Here is a 23,253-nt window from a genome sequence, read left to right as displayed (position 1 = left end):
CGTGTAATTAACATTAACACTGTGCCTCAACAGCTTCATGAGTGACACTTCATAACAGGATATGGTGTTTGAACTTCTCTGCTGAATACTGTGACTAATTGATCACCCTTCACTGCTGTAAACATTTAATGAAGTGCGTCTTTTTGCTCTTAATAAGAGCGGACTTGATGATCCTAAATCAAAGACAGATGAATAATGTACAGATACATTTAAATGTTGTGTACGTGTCTGCACCTTCTCAGATGACAGACATTAAACTTTTAAAAGCCTAGATGATCAAACAAATGAGGTTGCTCATCGTAGAGAATGCAATTTAGCACTGTGCAATCTGAGATGTAAATAACAGGTTTGATTTTTCCTAGTACTTAGTAATTAGGAAGGAAAGCAGGTTGTTTCAGTAGCACTGAATCTTTCCAGCTCTTAAATGTATTGTGCTGCTGAGCTGCAAACAGATGCATTTATTTTTGTACAGTGTTGAACTGATAAAAAAGAAAGAATTTAAAGCTGCACTAATCAATTTTTTATATAAGAAATGGAAAAAATGACTGTGAATGGTCCACGCCTTTACTGTTTACTGGTTTGACTCATTCTAACAGCTCTGATGCACCCTGTTTCCAGCAACAGCAGGCAGCTGTTTTCTGTGGAAAAACTCTGATAAATGACTTTACACTACCTGCCTACCACCAGACAAGTGCCAGACAAGGAAATAGTGGCAAATGTAGTGGAACATTTAACGTCTAAAGAGCCAGAAATTTACCACAGGAGTTGGTGCAATAAAACAGTAAAAGGGAGACTGAATAGTGGACTTAAATTTGTCAGGTGGACAGAAACTTGACTTCAAGTGAATACCAAAGCTAAGGTTGTATGTGTAAGTAGGCAACTTTTTGCTAACACATTTGCTAGAACAACTTTCAATATGTCAGTGTTGTGTTTACAGCTTGTTACACTGCCACCAAGTGGCCAAAAATTAATTAATGTAGACTTTAAGTCGAGACCTTGATTTAAAGGTGCATGTGCTTGTTAGATGTTTGGGTATCAGGAACCTGTTTAAATTTATAAGAAACTACTTTTTGATTCCGCCTATTGATTCCTGAAAGTGAAGGTTGAACGTTTTTGTTGGTTTTGTTTCCTGTTTTGTCTCTTAACCTCCAGTTGCTATTACTGGCTATAGTTAAATAAAAAGTTGTGGTCCTGATTGGTTCACATAGCATGCTATTCATTTCTCAAAGATGGGAACACTTGTGCACATTTCTCATATGATTTGACACAACCACGGATATCAGATTAAAAAGACGATCTGTAGCACAAAGTTATGTTCCGCATTACTACTAGCTCAAGTACTGTAGCTTACTTTGTTTTGCAGCAGTAGCTTGATGTTTCTGTGGTCAAAATTTCAAGAGCTTTGAACTTGTCAGTATGATGATGCAGGTTATTAAGTTATTAACATTATTTACATTCTTCAAAAATGACTGACAGACAGATTTTATTGTCCAGGGAAACACAGATATCCACATAGCCACACAAACGATCACTCAACCAGTCATTAAGATTATTATAACAGTAATATGAGCAGCTGATCTCGCCGCTGTGCAGGAAAACTCATCTAATTAGCACTGCTATGTAAATAAAAGTTGACATTTGTCAGACAGCTGTAGAGTAAAGTCTCTCATTTTCTTCCAGCTATGTCAGTCCTTCACACTCTACGCTCTATTGTGAAACTGGTGAGATATTTGCTTAAATGCAGGCACAAGGTGATCACAAGCAGCAAGAGTCAATCTACATAATGCAATACATTCCCTCTCCAGGAAGTTAAAAGACAAAACAACAGAGACTGAGATTCTCCTTGATGCTGAAACACATATGGTCCACTATTGTGGTTAATGGGAGCTGGTGCTCAAAAGTGCAGCCAAGCTTTACTAATGACAGTAGTGATACAGCAAAAAAAAATATATAAATGTGCAATAATAAGTTCATACAGGGGAGGGGAGTATTTACATCGGAGTGGTACAAGAATACTATGTGTTTGATGTGGTTCAAAGTTTATTCTTGACTTTGGTTGGCAAAACAATCTCAACTGGGAAATCTCACTCACTCTTCTGGGGCTTTTGATCATATAACATAGTCTTCATCAGTGAATAGTTTGCCCAGCTTTCTTTGAATTGTAAATGAGGTTCAAAATCTCAACTTTTAACATGAATGAGAAGTGCTCAGAAAAATCTGCAAGTCCATGACAACAAGGCAAACTCCATCCTCTGATGATCTGAAGATCTTGTGATATGATTGAAAGCTCCAAAACAGCTGCTAAATGGACTTTGAGGTCAGATTGTTTTGTGAAATATATACATGTTTGTATATTTTATTTTACCTTCAAATAAAAAAGTACCTCAGATTTTATGGCAACATAAATCTTCTGAAAAACACATTTTGGTTTCTTTTCTTACTCAGATGATATGACCAAAGCAAGAACCAGGTTTCAATAAGAACCACAAAGTTATTCAAAGTTTTCATACAATTTTCAATGAAAAGGTTTCAGAATGCAAAAGTGTATTCTTCAGAAGCAGCCGAGGTAGGCAGTGACAGTCTAGGTCAGAACATTGAAATTATGTTTTGTTGACCATGGTTTTATTTTTATACTGAGCACAGCAGCATGAATGGATTTCAACTTCTTTATCCATTTCTTGTCTCCAGGTGAACATGCCGGAGCTGGCCTTGCTGCGCTTTGTGGTATTGGATGATGATTACATCGGAGATGATTTCATTGGCCAGTACAGCGTGGCCTTTGAGTGCCTTCAGCCTGGCTACCGCAATGTTCCCCTGCTGGGCATGGCAGGAGACCCCTTACCCCACACCAGCCTGTTTGTCCACGTGGCGATCACCAACCGGCGAGGTGGCGGGAAGGCCCAGCGTCGAGGTCTGTCGGTGAGGAGGGTGGGGCGGCGGGGGAGAGAGTATGTCACGCTGAGGAACACAGGCATCAAAGTGGTGGACGAGACTTTCAAACAGGCTAGTGCCCCGCTCAAGGAGGTGACGGACCTGCGGGAGGAAGCTCAGGTGAGAAAATGGGTTGGAACTATGAAGACAATGATAAAGACAATGTTTACTCACTACTCACCTTTTGTGGTATTTTGCCATGCAGATAGTTTTGGTTTTATGTGTGGAGGTTTCAAGATATTCACCTTTAAATCTTATGCCGCCAACCTGATAAATTTGAGGTGAAAGGAATTTTGTCCGTATGGTTTTTCCTCTGAATCAAACAATTTCATTTGAATAACTCAGCAGTAGTGTCAAATAACGTCCCGTCTGTGCTGGATCATCCACAGACCACCCTATAACAGTTTTCATTTGGACTGTTGGTAAATATTAAATGAAAATGAAATTAAATGGATTATGCAGAGTAATCAGGACACTGGTTGCTGCTGAGTTTTTCAATGCTGTTTGCACCAACAAAATCAAATTTTTGCGATGAAAACCTGGGCACATGTGACAAAATCTATCTGTATTTTGGTTAACTGACCCTTAAAGAGTTAACAAAGCAAAAACAAACACTTTTTCTGGCACTTTGTGGTTTTTTGGCTTATGTGGCAAACACCAGCCAGGCAGGTTAAAGGAAATGCAAACAGCTGAGTCACCACAGATCAGGTGTCACTCAGCTTTGTATTTTTAGGCTCTGTTCATAAGATGTCTGGTTATGAGTGTGAACTGGAGAAGCTTATATGACTGTGCTGAAATCAGACCCTACCTGAGACTTCTCTGTAGGGTGAATAAGAGGGAGAGAGAGGAGGAGGAGGAGAGCTAGTGACAAAAGAAGAGCCAGTAAGAAGAGTGGAGGAGGATTATGAAGCATTTATAAATAACAGTAAAAATAGAACCTGGTCGCACAACACTTGGTACTTGGCCTGCACAGAGCCCTGACCTCCACCCAATTCAACCCCTTTTGGATGAATCGGAACGCCCACTGCGAGCCAGACCTCATCACCCCACATCAGTGGTCGACCTCACTAATGCTGTTGTGGCTGAATGGGAGCAAAATCCTGCAGCCAGATTGGAAAATTGAAGAGTACTCCTTTCCACTTCCTTGCTGAAAGTTAGATGAGAAGATCCTATATCTGTGTGTTAAGTATTGAGCTTGAGTCAGGACCTGGTAAGCTTAGCTTAGCATAAAGACTGGAAGCAGGGGGAAACAGCTAGCCTGACTTTTTCTGGTTCAAGTTCAAAAGTACACCAACCAGCACCTTTGAAGCTCACTAATTAACATGTCATATCTCATATCTCTTTGAACAGTTTGTGGTTTCCTGCCATAACAGTTTCTTGACAAACAGTTTATCCATCTACCCAGGATATCTGTTTAGTATCTCTGCTGGTGGCCTGGAAACCTCATGCTTTCGGTTGTTGTTCGTCAAGAAATAGTCAACTGCACGTAACATCAAAAGGAATATTTTTTCTATTTGTGTATTCATTAAACAAACAAGATATAACAAGTTAAGTAGTAGATCTTTAGAGGTGTTGTTAGGCATATTTTTGCATTTTCCCAGTGCTGCCAGTTTTTATGCTAAGCTAAGCTAATCAGCTACTGGCTCTAGCTCTATACTTACTTGTATTGGTCATCTAACCTGTGTCAAGAGTAAATAAAAGTATTTCCCTAAATGTCAAACTATTCCTTTAATACTAATGGTTTTGTAATAAGATGTTCAGCAATTATAGTAGTTGCAATGTTCAGGTGTCCACGTATTTTTGCCCATGTTGTATAAATTTATGGATCAAATAACCAAAATGAAACGTCATTATTGGTTCATTTAGTTACCTGAACAATCAAAGTAATTCAACACATCAATGGAAAAATCCTGTAAATCCAATATTGCCATAAAGCAGTCCTGCTCATTGATTTGCAATATTGAACACAATCACTAAATAGCTTCCTCAGTGTAAATGGTATAATCAAACCAATACCTAGATAAATCCCTATGGTCTCACATATCACCCAACCCTAAAACAATAGCCTGGCCAGTCAGTTGGACACCCTCCCACTCAAACCCCGCTTATGCACACACACACACACACACACACACACACACACACACACACACACACACACACACACACACACACACACTCAGTCTTACACAGAAACACAATTTGTTCATTCACAAACAGCTTTTAATCTGCCTGTTTCAGTATCACTGTCCTTACCCTATGACATGAACTCTCCTTCCCTCTGTCTCTTTCTCCCTGCCATGAGTACAGCTGTGGGCTCATCTGCCACAGTCTGTTATTATTCATCATGCCTCTATCGCTCTATGTCTGTCACAGCAGTCATGCTCACACTCCCACACAGGTGGGGCGTGATAATCGCTAGTCCAGTTGGGGCTCTGCCAGGTGGCAAATGGTGTTGACGTAGACAGCAGAGGTTCCTATTCTAGTTCTTGCATGTTCAAAAATAAATCTTTTGCCTTCATTATGAAGTGACCCATAATGGAATTTCAACAGATAAGCATATGACGGTTATTTTTTTGTCCCCGTCAGATCTGGTAACTGACCCAGTTTTGCACCCTGACACACCTACAGCAGTTGAAAAACACTCAAAATGCTATGATTTTCTGTTCCACATTTATGCCATATTGTCTTCTCTATTGCCAAATGCGCTTAAGCTAAGGCTGATTTCAGTGGATTAAAAGGGGCAATGACTGCCATATTGATTTAATTCACAAGAGAGACAGCAGATGACAGGGGAAAGGAGGGGAAGTGTGTCACCCTTTCTGACCTTTCCCTGCTTAGTTTTACAGCCGGAACTGTACATCTGATCTAATACTATTTTCCCTCTCCTCTTCTTCCTGCTCGTCTCTCTCTTGTCTTTTGCTCTCACACTGTTTCCAGAGCACCACCGCCAGTTTCAAAGAGCAGTGTGGGCTCCCCACGGTGGCCAAACTGAAGCAGTGCATCCAGAGCCTTGCCACAAGGCTGCAGAGCCCTGAGGGCACCATGGGTGCCACCATGGTGCTGAAGGAGGGCTACCCATGTCTGGAGCCCCTGGTCAACCTTTCAGAGCTGACACGCAAACTGCTTGCTGCCTACGACACGGTAAGGAAGGGGAAGGAGGACAATGAATTCACAGTGTGCAGAGTAGTGGAGGGTAAACCTACTACAGCTTCTGCTTTCACAACTTTTTATTTGCATGACCTGTCCACCTATTTAAGGTGGTAATTTAAATAAAGTGCCTTGCTGTGTTAAGAAAATACATAATCATTTTAAACATTAAGCTTTATATTTGTAACCCATTTTTGAGACAAGATTCATGTCTTCATAAGGAACAAATGAGCTTGGCGTTGAAAGCCACAGACAGAGTAGGAAGGTTGTGAGGCATCGAAAGACGGACTAATGTATTGTTGGTTTTGGTCTTTTCATGAGGTTAATTGACAAGACTTAAAGGGGATAAAAATGCTTTTTGTAATTTTCTGTCATTTATTTGTATACCGTAAATATAATGTCGGATGTCTATGTTGTGTCAAAAATTCAAAACTTGAAGTGAACGTATGTAAAAATGCCACCTTCAGGTCAAAAGCCCAGGCTTCAGCTTTGTTTGTCAAGTTACTTCTCCTTCCCATTGAAATGACGTCAGATTGTTCGCACATGCCTACAAACGGCCGTCTGTTCCATAGTCTTTGTTGCTGAGGTTGTTCCATGGGTTGTTTACATTGTCCACTTGCATATTTCGGATCTGATTTGGGCTCGAATGTGTATGGATGCATTAGAGAAGTTTACATTTCTAGTAAAGAACAATAGAAAGAAGCGGAATCCAGCTTTCAGAGCTGGATAAAAATATAGACCTGGAAATGTGCATGACATGACCCCTTTGAGAGCATACAGCTAGTGGTTTTGTGAAGCTGTGTGCAGTGGGTTGTGGACTGTTGGTCGGACAAAAAATGACATTTTAGGTTGCATCTTGGGGTTTTGAGAAACAGTGATTGACATTTTTCACCATTTTCTGACATTCAATAGACCAAACAACTAATCGCTTAATCCAGAAAATAATTGACAGATTAATCAATAATGAAAATAATTGTTAGTTGCAACCCTAGTTTGAAATTGGCCAACATGTATTCAGTCAGAAAGTTTTAGTCAGAAAGAAGTTTAAAAATGTGTTTTCTGATACCTAACACTGCATCACTGAGTGCACACTCACAACACATACCCACATGCAATTACACAGTCCTGTGGCATTAAATATGCAGAAAGACACTCTGAGGTGACATGCATGAAACAGTCATCCACACTCCTCCACAAGTACACACACACATACACACACACACAACTTGACTGCCAGCTGCGTCTCCTCCCACTCTATCTCCTCTTGCATTAGATCAGGACGAATATCTCCCACCTGTTTCAGCACTCGGCTATTACACCTACACACACACACACACACACACACACCTTAGTGCAGAGAAGGTGCTTTTCTTCTAACCGTCACGTTGTGTTTATGCATGTCAGCGGAGTTGATGATCTTTGAGCGAACCCAGCAAATGTGAGCCCAGCAGGTCAGCATCATGAAGCCGCAGTTGGTGCGCTCTCCAGTCGAACATCACACCTCTTCAGCCTTCCTGGGCAAACACACAAACACTCAAGGCTTAGTCATCACGCGTTCATCCTCCTCTCTCCCTCTCTCTCTATCTCTCTCTCTCTCACTGCTAGCCTGAAGCCAGTCTTCCGTCCTTTGATTCTTTCCCTTCATCTCTTTCTACAGACTCTTTTACTTAAAACAAAAACTGAGTATATCACTTTCAACTCAGAGTGGTCAAATCAATCCCGCTTGTCCTCTTGCATTTGACTTCAAGGATTATTCTGGTTTGGTACTACTTGGCTTTATTATTTAGATTTGACCATCACTCGAATGGGTAATGATGACATTGTACTCACCCAGTTAATTGCTGAAACCTGACAATGTGTATAACACTCAGAAACGTATAATTCTTATGGTGAGTAAACTTATCAGAAGGAACATGCCATGTATTTTATGGATGCACTGCTACATCAAAAAGTAATCATAAATACATTTCCCTAAAATTAAGCCTTATATATTTGTTATATTAACACCTTCAAGTGCCTGACTGCCCGACATTGAGTTCACAATGAGCTGAAAAGGTTAAACTCAAACTTTTCTTCCAGATGATTGCTGCCCAGAAACAGCTGATTGAGAACGCCGATGCTGTTCAGGAGAGGATCGCGCAGGTGCAGAGAGAAGGTAAAAATCACAGACCGGTGAGACATGTGATAAATGGCTGCTCAGGCTGAAATGAGGTGATAATGAACTGAGTGAAAATAGTTTTGATGAGTGCTCACAAATAAAACGATTGCAGTACAAGATATTCGCAAATCCTAAAAATTCACCAAATGAGCAAGTCTGACTTGAACATCAAACAGCTGAACTTAATGAGGGCAACTCCTCAGAGAACGAGTCTGTCAGTAAACAACACTACAAGTGGAAATAAAGCACATGTGGTGATTTTGATACTCCCAAAAGTTTGTCAGTATGGACTTCTAATTAAGAAATAAAACAGTGGCCATCTCATCTGCACTTTTTGAAATGAGGATCCGTGGAAACACATATTTTCAAGACAATTCTCCAGCAAGTATCTGTGCTTGAAATGCTGTTTACAATAAATCTGCACATGAAAGCACTTGTCCTACATTAATCTTTTGGATTTTCTCAGGTGTACCGCACCAGTATGACAGCAGTGCAGTGAGCATTTCCAGTGAAAAGATAGTACACAGTCAAACCAGTATATTTTTAGATCCTCTCACAGCATTAGATAACTCCTGACCTTTAACTGCCAATGTAAATGTCATGAGGGATGGCACTTTGCTTTTGCGTAAATATGTAAATCCGGTATCTGACATCAAACCTATCAAATCAGGTTGTTGACACTTTCCCCTTGACATTTTATATTAGTCACAAAGATAAACTGAGCAAATCACCTCACACTTACATCTCACCTGAATTTGAATTGTTGATGTCCACCCACGCCTCTGTGATGATGCAGAGCTCCTGTTCTTTTACTCTTGTGTTTTGCAGGCATGGACTTCCATGAGGAGCTTCCTCGGCTTGGGGAGAAGGAGGGACTGAAAGGACGCAAGTTAAGCAAAGCCGTCGAGAGTTTCACCTGGAACATCACTGTGTTGAAGGTACTGGAAAACAAAAAAAAAATGTATATCAAAACTCTGGACCCCTTTTCATATGGTACAAGTACTGCTTTTTTGTTTTTCATCCTTTTCATTTTTAATTACCACATGTCTGAGACTGATTTGCGATGATGAAGCTGAAATGTTCAGTCACTCGCAGATTTCCTCACTCTACTGTAGCTGTCCATACAAAGTTGAATGCAATAAAGAGGAACTCACTTCATTCAAGGCCACAAAGCACTCAATGGTTCAGCCAACCCCAACCGCAGTCAGTCATGGTGAATACAAAATGATTAGTTATTGTAATTCCTCATCACTGCAATAAAACGCCCCACTAACTTTTAAACTGACCACTTCAGTTTGACCCTACAGACCTCTGTATGTATGACCATGTCAGCTTTGGCTGAGGTGGATTTTCTGCATTGAATCAAAACTGTAGGATTGTTCCCTCATTAACAGCATTACAGTCAAAATGGAGCTGTGGATCTGATATAAAGAAAAGGACAGATGAGTGTGCAACCAGTGTACTTATTGAGGGTTAAATTCTCTCAGCACTGAAAAAATTTGGATCTGTTATATGACTCATGATATGAGCATTTTAGAATACTGCACAAGCTGATAAGGCAACTTAGAGAGACAACTTATTCAACTTTGTACAAAACGTTAAATCTGCTATAGGCAATGTTTTAATGTTAACAATGGATGAAATGACTTTGTGTAATGTGTGTAAAACCACAGAGAATTATCACCCGACACTGCAGTTCCCCTCAGCTCTCTGACTTTCGTAGCCTCTTTTAGCTATTTGTTTTGGTTTTCTGGCTGACAAACTCTGCTCTCATCAACCGAGTCTCCAGCCGGCTGTTTTTAGTACTGTGAACTGCCTGCCCAGCACCAAATGGCAGGAAGACAAAGTTAGTGACCAGCTGTTGAACATAGTTGAGTATTTACCAGCTACAAATCTGGATATTTCCCTTAGGAGTTGGTGGAATCCAAAAGAGAGCCAAAGGAGAGTGAATTTTAGACTTGTGTTTGTCAGTGAGCCCCCTAGTGGCAAAAAAAAAATCCATCAATGCAGCTTTAAATCAATTTCTAATGACTTCTGCAGCTGTTAAGCTTAGTTACATGCCAATCACATTGCAGGGGCACCTCAGCTAACAACAGCCTGTAAAAGTCAATAAACACTGGATTCACAGTCATTAAGTCAAAGCATTAAATTTCCACCTTCTTCTTCACTTGGAGTTTGTTGTAATGCGTCTGTGAATCTGACTCATGTGTCTGCCTCTGTGCTGCAGGGTCAGAGTGATCTGTTGCGAGGAGCCAAGATGGATTCCCTGGATGCTCTGAGGCAGCTAGCTCTGGCCTGTGAAGCCTCTGGACTTACTTCCCCCTCCTCTTCCTCCAACTCCTCATCCTCCATCTTCTCCACGGCCGAGCTGCACTACTCCTCCCACCCTCTGGCTGCCCGCCGAAGCAGCACACATGGCAACGGACGCATCTGACAGCCCCCTGGGTCCACCACGCTGCAAAAGATTAAAAGGGAGTGGACAGAGTAATTACAGAGGATAACAGAGACGAGGAGATATGAGAGCGAGAAAGACAGAAAAAAAAGGAAAAAAGCTGGGCTGGGTGTAAAAAGCCCCAGAGGAGACAGAGGATTTTCTTTCTGGCAGAGTGTATCCCTTTATTCAGTGCAGTAAGCGTCTAGACTAGCCTAGACCAGAGCAGTATATCTGTTAAAGCCTTACAGTGAGTTCATCAATTTGTCACTGAAGGTCCAGCCTGCAGAGAGGCTTTTCGTGAATGTCGTAACTCCGTGGTGGGAAGGCAAAGAAAGACGCTCTACACGGGTCCTTGAACTTTTGATGATTTTTCCGAGAGAACATGCGTGACTCAACATTGTAACTCAGTGGGTTTCCCTCATTAGAGAGGAAATCTTTGACACCTGAATAATTTGTGACAACGGGGCTGTCGTGAAGCTGATGTTCACAGCCCGGCTGGAGTTTCCCTTTAGAAGTACAGCAGAATGGAGGGAATGTGTAGAATTGATGGGACAAAGCGGCATTTCAGCTCGTCTCTTGAGAAGGCAACAAGACCGCCTGTGTGCGTGTGTGTGTGTGTTTACAGTGTTGCAAATGGAGAAATAAGAGATTGATTGAAGGATGTTACTCACAAGAAAACACACAGGTGGAGAGTAACTAATACCAGTAGCCTCAAATTTTAGTGTACTACTTTTTTAAAACTCATAAAAGTTTTAAGGTTCTCATACTTTTGTTTTTACATGTAACTGCAGTAGCTTAATGTAGAAAACCCACAGTCCTCCTCCAGCTAAAGGTTTTAATCACCTTATCAAGTGTGGTTTTGGATAGTCAAGGATGACTTCAGACAGACACATAGTAAGCTCTATGGATTACAGTTCTCTCCTTCACTCAGACATCGACATGATCCCCTCACTAGGCTGTCTTTGTCTTTGCTTCTGGTTTTCACACTGGGAAAAAATGGTCACTCTGGTTCTGGTGACGTCAATTTTCTCCAAAACCATCCACCAAAATTAGTTTCTGAATGAATTTTAGGAGAGAAACAGAACTTATCTACAATATCAAAGATTGTTAATGAGGTTTGGGAGTTTGGAGAGGTGGAAAGTCACATTCATCTAAGCATTTCATATCTCCAGACTTCAATCTCATAGCAAAGACTGACCTCTGGATCTCTTTTCTGGCAGTATGAGGCCTGGACCCAGAAATTACTTGACAGATTAGTTGATACATGGTAAAAATAAAAAATCTCGTAAGGACCCATCAGATATAAATTCTTATTCTGAATTTTAACTGGAGTAGTACTGACATTACTTAGATTATACAGATCCCCTTGCAACTCTGAACACACACACATTCTCTCACCCAACTGCTATACTCTTATTCATTGTGTCAAATAACAAGCAGAAGCACGTAACCACAGGTTCTTGTTATCTCCTCCCTGATGGCCTTCGAGGCTGTCATGTTAACTTGGAGAAGGGGACGGCTGAAACACGAGGAATGAGGTGACGAGGACGAGAGACACAGTAATTGGAGAGGTTGTGTGTGATGTTTGTGATACTGTAGGACTACAGGTCTGCTGTAGTACATGTGTGGATCACATAACCTCCTCACTGTACTAACATTTGGGGTAATGGATGCTTAGAATCTGTACATGTGTGTGTTTGTGTGTAGGAAGAGCAACGTTAACCAGTTGATGAAGTACACTGTATTGATGTAGCAATAATAACAATAGTGGTATGTTATAAGAAAGTCCATAAGGCTGTATAACTCAATGTGTGCTGACTGAAGGATTGAAAACAATATAATTAACTTTATAACTCAGTGATGCTTCTAAATGTGTATGAAAACAACTACAAAAATGGTGTACAGCAGGTGCTACTGATCATAGTTTTGCTTACCTGTCAGTGATGGCGTTCTTCTCGGCCTTTGAGTGTAAACGTGTGTTTCTTCTTAACGCAGGAAAACACCTGATACTTGTTCTTTTAAGCTTTTGTACTCGTATTCTTGTATCTTGTAATGCTGCGTCTCAACCAAACTTGACAGAAGTGATGCTACAGTAGCTAACACACAAGATTAAGCTAACTTGATTAGAAATACCTCCTTGAATGTCACACACATCTGAAAACTTTGGATAATGCCAAAAAAATGCATCATCATCCAGCTGAAACAAAGGTATTTTCATAGTTCCCACAAGATAACATTTTGGAGATACAAGGGTTTCATCTGACAAAGTTGACATTGTCATTTAAAATGAACAAGTAAGGCAGGTGTGTTTGAAAAGGTTCACTTGGATTCACCTGCAGAACCTTTTAACATTTCTTTTAAACAGATTTATTCCTACAGAAATCTGCTGCAGCCGACAATGAAAAGTATGCGAGGCTAACAGGCAACTTATTGAAAAGAAGACATTTTGAATGTTTATTTGACGGAGGCAGGAAGGCGGTCCGATGAGAGATGAGGACCACAGCTAAACATTGTAACAGCTCACGCCTGGGTGACATTTTGCAGCAGACAGGGCTGAGCTGAACAAAAAACATAATGAGAAACACTGAAACATGATGATGACAGTGAGGTTTACTAACCTGTTTAGCCCCTCTGTAGTGCTTGTGCAGGACTACTGTACGTTCTGAATGACATCCCATATTGCCGTGCACTGTTTTGTTGCCTTTCATTGATCAACACATTCCTTTTCTTTTTTTAATACCATTAACCTTCACTTTTTTCCATCCTCTTGTCCCTGCTGCCCTTCTGGTGGCTCCAGGTGGGGAGTGACAGAGCTGGTACACTGAGTCACAGCTACAGGAGGAGGTTGACCTAATAACATTTCCATGTGAGTGTGTGTGTGTGTGTCTGAGAGAAGGCATACACCTCTAAAAGTAGAAGACGTATATTGGAGAGAGAGCAAAGGTGAAGGGGTAGAAAGAAAAAGGGACTGATATTGGATTAACTGTTGGTTGCATGTGTGGTTGGTCGGGCACACCTGCAGAGCATCATAATTGGCTGTGAGCAATAGACAGAGTGACAACACCTGCTGTTGTGGTCTATTAATAACACTCACTGGAGGCCTCAGGTGTGTGTATTATATGTTGGTGTGCTTATGACTGTCATGATATCATCGGTGCCCTAATTCTTGGCCTGATGATGCAAACTGGTTCTTCTACATACTCAGTCATTGCCAAACCATTCACCATATTTCCTGTCAAATGCATTGAAGCAGACAGCAGCTTCAGGAACTGTTCAGAGGATCACCACCGACCCTGAGAGGCATGCTCATGTATCTGAAAACTACACATTTTAAAAGATCATAGGAGCGTCCTCTGGCAGAGATCTGCTTACTGTACCTGCGAGGAAGATGCCTCTGCATTAATGATACATCAGCTCCAGTAAAACAAACCACAGTATTAGCTTTCTGTGTTCCGGTTTACATGCCTGCTGACACGGGGAATACAAGTGGGTCAAAGAGTAAGCAGGCAATGGGATTTCCTTTACCTGCGGAGACACGGAAAAGTTGGAGGTCACAGGGTTTGGGGGTTGCTGGGTCGGGTTTCAGTAATCAGGTCTCTTCTGGTTAAGTTAAACCTCATCCTCAGAATAATTCATTAGGTATGTACTTAATTTACAAAGAAGATCTTGACAGTGATGACCGTGCTGCAGCTTACAACAAAGGCAACATGCAATAACAGGAAAATGGCAGCTTGTTATTTCAGTGGAGACAGATCATCGCAGTGTGTCAGGATCATATAACATCTGAGCTGTGTGATCCAAGATGGCCATATCTGTGTTTTTGCATGTTGTAGCCTGCTTACAGTACTTCAAATCATCTACTGTATACAGTACTTGCAATAGCAAAACCCATGCCAGTATTTAAGATTTGTGCTTTTATAGCTTCCAGGCATATATTGATTTCAGTTTTGTCTGTATGATGTGAAAATGAGCTTGCAGAGACTTGCTCAAGGTAAATCCATTTCAGTGAACATCCTGCCTGGGTTTATTTTTGTCAGGAAGTTACAGTATCATATTGTGGTGATGCAAATGAAAATGCATGGATCTGCAACTGAATCTTTGTGATAAACACTGAAAAACAGTTCCCTTTTTATTTAGTGTTTTAATGCCAGAAGCAAACAACTTGACATTATCCCTCTAACAAAGTACAGTTTTGCTTCGTGCTTGTTGAATTTCTGACAACGGAGTTCATTAATGTAAAGCTGTGCAGCAGCCAACTTTTAAGGGTTGGATGTCTGAACTTCTCAGCAGCACATGGTTGCACCACAGCAGCAGATTTTTCAAATTAGATCAATGCTTTCTGTTGCATCAGCTCACCATCATAATGTAAGTTTTACATTAAATGAAACCGAGCGTTACGTTCACTGTGATGCATCACTTATCTCAAGCAAGTTTCAAGTTCCTGCAGGTTGTTTTGCAAGTTTTGGAAAGCAGACAGCAGTAAGGCAAAGCAGACAGGATTTTTTTTGTAAAAATCACACATGAAACTGCATCAACATGATCCTTTAAACATACAGAAGTGTGGATTTACGTACATAGCGTTTTCCTGGCCTCTCCATACCGCTCACACACACTCAACTGCTTCATGTGTCACTGCACTTTGGTTTTTCACAACACTTTACCCGACATGTTCATTTTGCAGTATTGAAAAATGAGTGTTTACCTCTTCAAAAGGCACTGCAGTCAGCCACTCACTACAGTGCTTTACTATGATGTATATTGTATCTCATCTGTAACCCAACGTTGCACCCTGATCCCTGAAGTGTGGCCCTATTATCCTGCGTACCCCTAACAGAGGAACAGGTTTATGTAAAGTTCAGTCTCTCATTGTCATTCGATTTGAGTTTCCAGGATGAGAGTTGCAGACAGATCCAGGAGCAGGGTGCTGCATTGGGGTTGCTCTGTATCTCTGTTACCCATGTGTCTTAACCTACAGCTAGCGCTCTCTGTGCTCTTCAGTGTGTAATGCTATCTATCTTTGCAGATCTGTGGTCAAATAGCGCTTACTAACATTCATTTGAATAATTGGAGAGTTGTTTATACCTGCCATGGTGATGTGGACAAAGTTGTGTAAAACACTTGGAAATATGTGAAGGTATTTTAGGTTCTATGTTACAGCATCTGCAGTGTCTGTGTTGGCCTGTGTCTACTTCGCTGACCTTTAATCCAGTATTGTTCCCTCAACTGTTCTTACAGTCACTGTATGTTTTTTTGTAAAATAGAAAAGAAGACCAAAAGAAGAAAAATATTTATTGAAGTGTGTTTTAAAAACCATAATTAATTAAATGGACATTGCTTTTATTTTGAAAAGCTACTGTGTTTTCTATCTGACAAGTAATCAAATATAACAAGAGTATGTATCCCAGAATAAATAAAGTTATCTTTTCCTGACCAAATCCTCTTGTTGCCTCCACTTTATCGTATACTGGCTCTCTGTCCCAATGCTGCGGGAAAAGTAAAGGTGTTATTAACAACATTAATGATGGCTCCATCTTATTCAAGTGTGACAGCGAAGCAGCATACACAAACCACAGGGCCCTTAAACTGAAGTAGCTAAATAGCATTTAGCCATCATTAAAGGATAGGTTCACAATTTTTCAAGTCTGTCTTAAAACAACAGTCTAGTGCCCATGTGAACACTGAAAGAGGTTTTCCTTGCTGTAATCATCCCTCCTGTTCATACTGGCTATTAAAAGATCTCCTTCAAATGTGCTTTCAATGTAAGTGATGGGGGCCAAAATCCACACTGTGTCCACACAGTCATTTTGTGCAAAAATGCATTTAAAAGTTTATCTGCAGCTTATATGAGGCTTCAGCAGTCTGAGTCATCAAGTGGATATCTGCCGCATTAACAGTCTTAACAGCTGTCTCTAGACAGCTGAAGCTTCATATTAGCTTTCGATAAACTTTTAATAAATTTTTGCACAGAAGGAGGCTTGTGGATTTTGGCCCCCATCACTTACATTGAAAGCACATTTGAAGGGGTATCTTTTAATAGCCAGTATGAACAGGAGGAATGATTACAGCCAGAAAAACCTATTTCATTATACACCTCACTATTGTTTTAAGACAGACTTGTGAAATTGTGAACCTGTCCTTTAACTTTATCATTTACATCTGTGCTTTTCCTGTTGTATGTTCTTCACTGCCAGTGAAAAGTGCACTGACTTACCTGCTAACCAGGAATATAGCACAGGAACAAATCTTTGAGAGTGACAGGTGAATGTGAGTTTTTTTCTTTTTTTTTCTATTCCTCAGTATCATTGTGTGACAAACAATGAAGTGCTTTGTTTCACCATTATATAAACTTGAGGCTAACTAAAAGCAGTGTCACAATCATGAGCTGCTACCACTCAGAAACAAGGTGGTGAACAAGACCCATTCACAATAAATATCCAATGGTCACATAATCTAGAGAACATTTAAAAAGATATTGACTAGTACTGTCTTAGTATGTTAGAAGCTCTGTGATTGGATGGGCCTTGCATGTTAGCCTATAGGTGATATAATCTACTGCCAGTGTCATTTTATCAAAAACCGCAATGGTCAACACCATATGAAAATGAAAAGACTGCTACCTAAATGTTTAGTACATTGTTTTTTTAACTAAGAAAAGTGAGGAGAGATAAAAAGATTCAAGAAAAGATTTGTTAGCATCAGAGATGAACAAATCCAGGTATTTCACTGATGTAATAATGTGGTAGTGACAGCCAAACAACAGTTGGAAGATACAAATTTTAAACAAACACCCAGCTTAGTGGAAGAGTAAACAAGGGCGAATATGGTAAAAATCACTACACAAACTGTCCATTGTAAATGTTCATTATACTTCAATTTACAAGCAGACTTCTTGGTTCAACTTGCCATAGTTGTACACAGAAATAATTTCTTTGTGTAATGAGACACTATAACCAACATTTCAGGTGAACTGTTTTACTTCCACATGAAGTGGTTTAGTTAATCTGGTTAAAACATTGGCTTGTTTACAACCTCTTGGACTTATAGTTTCTTGCCCTGTTTGGGCTCCCACATCAGCAGTTTCTCTGGTGAGTACAGGATTATCATAACTGATAGAAATGCTGGCCAAAACTAGGATAACAGGACCCTAAATTGTATTAAACAACACTTTTCCTTTAAGCAGTCAGTGCTATGCTACTCTTTTGCTCTGCAAGGCTGCACTGGTCATCCAGAGACTCTTCTAAAGCTGCTGCTGCTTCGACGTATACTGCAAAATGTTTCAAATCTGATAAGGAGGATTTTGGTGATTGATCTTGTTTGTACCACCTTCCCTGCTGCTGCTTCTTCCATTATTCTGGTATCTCTGACCTCTGTTGTTTGTCATATCAGCTGTAGGCCTGTGGTTGCAGCTTGGCACAACATGAACCCTTCCTATTGGATTTACTTTCCCCTGAGATGCTGGGGATAACTGTTCTGTAGCCTACATCATTGGGATGTGCAGAGAGCCCAGTATTTGTATTTGTATCTGTAGTTGTTGAGGCAGAAAAATTATTTGTATGTATTTGCATTCAAATAGAAGTGGAAAGAGGCTTAAAAAGCCTGTTTTTGTTTTTCCCACGCTTTTAATGTTAGAAAATTAAAGTGTACAATAAGTGTTCATGAATAAAATACCTTACAAAGGAGGTCACACTGCGTCTTGAACTTGAGTCTCCCAGGTCATAAAGAGCTAGAATTTTACTCATCACCTCATTGCAGACAGACCTCTACCTATTTATACACCCATAACACAGAGACAGAACAGCATTTAACATGTAGCGAAGAACTTAAAAGGTGATTATTGCTTTGCACTTTTCATTTACTGCTTACTTTTTACAACCTAACTTTGTGGAAAGAAGAAGGGGAACAACAGGTCATGGAGAGTCCCTTGGGAGCACTTGGCGTGTGTCAGTAGCTCAGCTTTATCTCTGAGGAAGACCCCCAACTCTGGGAGTGATGTCCAAATAAGGACATGTGCATCATGTAGCAGGTGGATGTGACTCCCCTTGTTGAAACCTGCTAATAGACGTAACAGCGGAGCCGAGGAGAGAGACTTAGATAGTGATGTAACCGACGTGCACGCTGGTATTTGACATGTTTTTTTTTTCTTCCCGAAAACAAATAATTTAAAAAATATATGTACAAAATAAATTTTCGTAAAAAACCCACTATTTGTGCTTTGCTGAAAAATGTATTTGTATTCGGGCAAACACCCCTACTACATCAATCACTTCAGTCAGTGTTTATGTGCTTGGTAATATCAGTTAAGTGTTGTGACAAACCAACGTAGTTGTCTGCTTGTTTATATTTCTGCCTTCTAACTCCAGCTCTTATACTGTTGCCAGCTTCCTACAGTATGTGCTATATTTTTATTGTTATAAATTGTGAATTTCCTTCTTGTGACTGACTGAACTGAACTGATTTTGCACAAATAGGTTGTTTCCATTGTTTTGTGGATTTCCCGTTGACCCACTGTAACCAAGTAGATGGTACTGTTGTACCATCTACTTGCTTTACAGATGTAAACTTGACTGTTATCCTGCACAGCCCATTCAAATAAATATTTTTCTGCAATATTGGCTTCATAGGAAACTTCACATTTTGACTCACATTGAATAGTCACATTCACATTTCCCTTTCATGCATCAAAGTGCTGCAGAAATAATGGGTTTACTTGACTTGACTTTACTTGAGTTTGCTATTGTTCATATCATATTTACAGCCAAACTGAGCTCCTTTTTAACAGTTAATGCTGCATTTACACTCAGCAGCACTCATAATTACCTTTAAAGTATGTCCATGTACTGATGGCCGTGTGCTGCCCATAAATGCTACATCATATTTAATAGATTGCATGCTCCAAGCCTCAAAATATATGACTTTAATATGGCTTAGTAGATATGTGCTGCATATTCATGTCTTAGCACACTGTTGCATATCAGGTGGATTGATGGGTTTAGATTAAGCCATCTCAGATTGCGAGATACTAGAGCTCAAGACGTCAGCTGATATTATCTTATCACAGATACATCAGTATTGGCTTATATGCATGTTGGCAGATAAGTAACAAGAAACGACAGTACAGAAATGCAAAAGAGATGTTTGAAGTAATTGAGAACCGGTGTTGCTATTCCTCACATTACATCATTTTTCCACCAAAGAGCACTGCCAAATTTATTTTTCCAATGTAAAATGTTGAACTCAGTGTATATCTATATATATAACTCCAATAACCAAATGTGAGGGATCCTAATAAAAAATTATGTGTCTCATGGACAATGTATTCTGTAAACTTTGTTTGATATTATCTTCCCTGTGTAAGTCCAAAAGAATGAGTGTACAGGGTCTAAACAACATTCAGAAAAGTTGGACATGAAGTGCATAAATAAAATAATGATACACCACTCAGTAAATGGCTCCATATTTGGCCAGTTTGCAGTGGTTATGATGAGTTGTTCCCACAGCCATGAGACATGACTCCTCTTACATCTGTTTTCAGCTGGCAGGTCTGAGATGGTTCGTTTACAGAACATAATGTTATTCATTTCTGCCAGCAGGTGGAGCCAAACATCAAGTTATTATTAATTTTCTGTTCAGGGTCAATTTCAAGCGCATCTGATAAGGACGAAAGTCAGAGCAAATAATCTATTTGTTTCAAAATGTTTGATGATTTATTCTATAAGAATATATTCTGTATACAGTCTATGTCCATATTACATATTTATTTTTGAAATTACTTCAAAACTTGACCTGAAAAAATGAGAATGCTTTTCCTATGTTTTTTTTTGTTGTTTTCTTTTTTGATATTTAGTTTTAACAATGATGTGTGGTATCATGAATGAATCGCCTCAGTCAAAGTCTTGTTCTTAAGAGGAGGACCACACCAACAGGAAGTTGAATGTCTTGCAGTTTGTTTGATTGCCTGTGAGTTGAAAGCATAAGATTTAGATGGCATGTTGTTTTACAGTCAATCTTCTTCTTCTGAATCTCTAACCTAACCACAGATGTAGAGTATCTGTGCTGGATTATGGGATGTGGACATGTTTGAGGGCTGTCTGCCTGTAGATGGAGATATTCCATTTCAAATGGTTTGTCATGTATGTTTACATGTATCCTGCAGTTCACATGTCATCAAATGAAAGCTTTCCAAGCCTGGTCAGCTATGACATATCTATTAATCTGGTGATGTATTGTCTCTTATCTGGGATGAAGGACAGTAACATTTCTTAGTAGCTGTATCTGCCCTCATCATTCTCTCCCTCAGGAGGTGTTGGGCAGCAGATGGGAGGTGATGGAACTGTGTGGTAGTGTAGGCGGTGACATGACAGGCTGTCAGGCCCTAATGCAGGCTAACATCTGGAGGTTGTTGGCCACGTCACTTCTTGCCTGCCGGCAGGGTCCTCTAGCCTGGGGCCAGAAGCCACCCTGAGGGACATACACCCAGGGCTAAACCTGGGCCCCTGAGACAGGAAGCAGCAGCAGTAATGGTGTATGTACGGCAGGAGTCACTTTACTTTCTGTGGTAAAGTGAAAATAAAAAATCAAGCATAGCGTCCGTGTAGAAACTGGTCACCAGAAACTGTAAAGTGGGTCATCAATGTTCATGCACAGGGCTCAAAACTAGCAGGAAAATGAAATTACTTTGAAAATAACTACATGGCTCTGCAGTTTTGGAAGGCATCATGAACCATCTTTCTCAGTGTATTTATCAAAGTAAACAGCTGTGACAAACTACAAGTAGACAGTCATAAGACATCCTCTGTGAGTGGGTGGTGTAGACAAGACTACATGCACAGCAGGAAAATACAGGGCCAGTTAAAACTGTTAGTGCCATTGAGGCACTGTGCTATTAGCGCTTCATGCTCGCCTTGAGCATCCAAGAAGCAAGTGCCTCTTCTATTTTAATGACAGCCCTCACCCAGAGGTAATTTCACTGTGATTAAGGCAAGAAAAAAAAAACATCTCTTAAAAGTCTCTAAATTGCATCTTATTTATCCACCTTTTAACTAACTACAAAAGACAGACAGACAATGGCACTGCATGTTTCTACCTCTTTTGGTGAACAATTATACTTAAGACATTATCTGGTCCATCGTTACATAGGTATTAAATATGGCACCCAGGAGATGACAGAGGGAAGCTTTGATGGAAAAGTTTAAATGAAAGAAATTAGTTTTCTTCTTTCAATTTATTATTTTTTTTTCACAGACCACCTTTAACCTGCCTGATGCAAGTGGGCCTTTTGGTTGAGTTTTAATGCCTTGTCTCTGGCTGGAGCATTTTCTCAGTTCAAATTTTTGCACATACTTTCTATCAGATGCAGGCCCTTCCGCCATTGTCAGCCTTAAATATGGATTCCTTCCTTTGCTTTCAGCCACGTCAGTTGGTCCACCACTTTGGTGTGAACGGAGATATCTCAACAATTATTGGATGGATCGCCATGAAATTTTGTCCTGGTGTCCTGAGTATACACTAGTAACTAATAAATACATGACATATACAATTATTTGTACAAAAATACACTAAGTCAACATTAACATGCAACAATATTTTATTAGGATAAACAAAACAGAAAAATATGATCATCAAAAACAGATAATAATAGATAATCTAAAAATTTGAATTCTTAACCCTTTAACTCAAGCTGATGCAATTTGCTCCTGTTTCCACTGCGACGCCACAGGATGCTAATACCAATGCTAACTCCAGGATGTCAGTCTTAAATAGAGAAAAATAGAGACTCTAAATCACAGAGCATTTCATTAACAGGAGCCTTAATCGAAGAAACACACTGAGATAAAAGCAAACTCTAGGAGCAAAGTTACCTAAAAATCACAAAAAATCATTTTCATGGACCTGGGACGTGAGGAATGAGGTCCCATCAAGGTGGCTTGTCTCTATCAAATCACACTCTATTGTGTGAAGTGGAGAGAAGTATACGTGGGTAATTACACTCATCAGAATGACTGTTGCACCTTTCTGAGCTCTTGGGTTCCTGTGGGCCTGAGAAGTCCCACCCCCCTACCTGAGCAATCACACACCATCTTCAGACACATTGTATTATAATCACAGTCATTCACAACTTGCTGAAGTTCAAATTTATCCTTCTGAATCATCCACACTACTCTGTCTTTTCATTTATTTTCTCACTTGATTGCACGCTCATGCGCTCAGTGAGTTAGTCACAAAGTCAGTCCGTGAGTCAGACTCACTTAAGGTGCTGAAGACACTGCTTTGCAAATGATTGAAACATTTGTATAGTGAATTGTAGTGCCTCCTCTTTCCACACACACACACACACATACACACACAAAAACACACAGGCACACACACATACCTCCTCTACCTAATGTTGCTGATGTTAATAGCCTGTGCTGCTTTAATTGGTTCCTAAATGCTGTAAGCAGGGTTCCCACTGTGTGTTTAATGAACAGGTAGCACTCCATGATTATAGCAATCTCAACCCACCACCCCGCTGCTACAGACTCCCTTCACACACACATGAGCAGACACCACACACACTGTCCCCAGCCTTGTACGCAAATGG

General features: G+C 40.2%; 1 protein-coding gene and 1 long non-coding RNA gene across 4 annotated transcripts in view; one reads left to right on the top strand and one right to left on the bottom strand.

Moving 5' to 3' along the window:
- The window catches only part of plcl1 (phospholipase C like 1), an 87,475-nt gene extending 71,521 nt beyond the window's left edge, over nt 1-15,954 (top strand). For both annotated transcript variants that reach the window (XM_042425709.1, XM_042425711.1), the window contains exons 8-12: nt 2,689-3,051; nt 5,872-6,075; nt 8,161-8,236; nt 9,068-9,177; nt 10,467-15,954. In XM_042425709.1, coding sequence (XP_042281643.1) covers nt 2,689-3,051; nt 5,872-6,075; nt 8,161-8,236; nt 9,068-9,177; nt 10,467-10,673 — 960 coding nt within the window. In that variant the 3' untranslated portion in view covers nt 10,674-15,954. The remainder of the gene's footprint in view (nt 1-2,688; nt 3,052-5,871; nt 6,076-8,160; nt 8,237-9,067; nt 9,178-10,466) is intronic.
- Nucleotides 2,949-8,154, bottom strand: LOC121906698. 2 transcript variants are annotated; one of them, XR_006098713.1, is made up of 3 exons: nt 7,912-8,154; nt 7,429-7,595; nt 2,949-3,033 (listed from the first exon to the last, which is right to left on the bottom strand). It is a non-coding gene; the product is annotated as an uncharacterized LOC121906698 (long non-coding RNA). The 2 variants fall into 2 exon arrangements; XR_006098712.1 differs by having other exon boundaries at nt 7,429-7,591.
- Nucleotides 15,955-23,253: the final 7,299 nt, after the last annotated feature.

This window comes from Thunnus maccoyii, chromosome 11 (genome assembly GCF_910596095.1).
Source record: "Thunnus maccoyii chromosome 11, fThuMac1.1, whole genome shotgun sequence".
Lineage (NCBI taxonomy): Eukaryota > Metazoa > Chordata > Actinopteri > Scombriformes > Scombridae > Thunnus > Thunnus maccoyii.
This window is presented reverse-complemented; position numbering and strand designations above follow the sequence as displayed.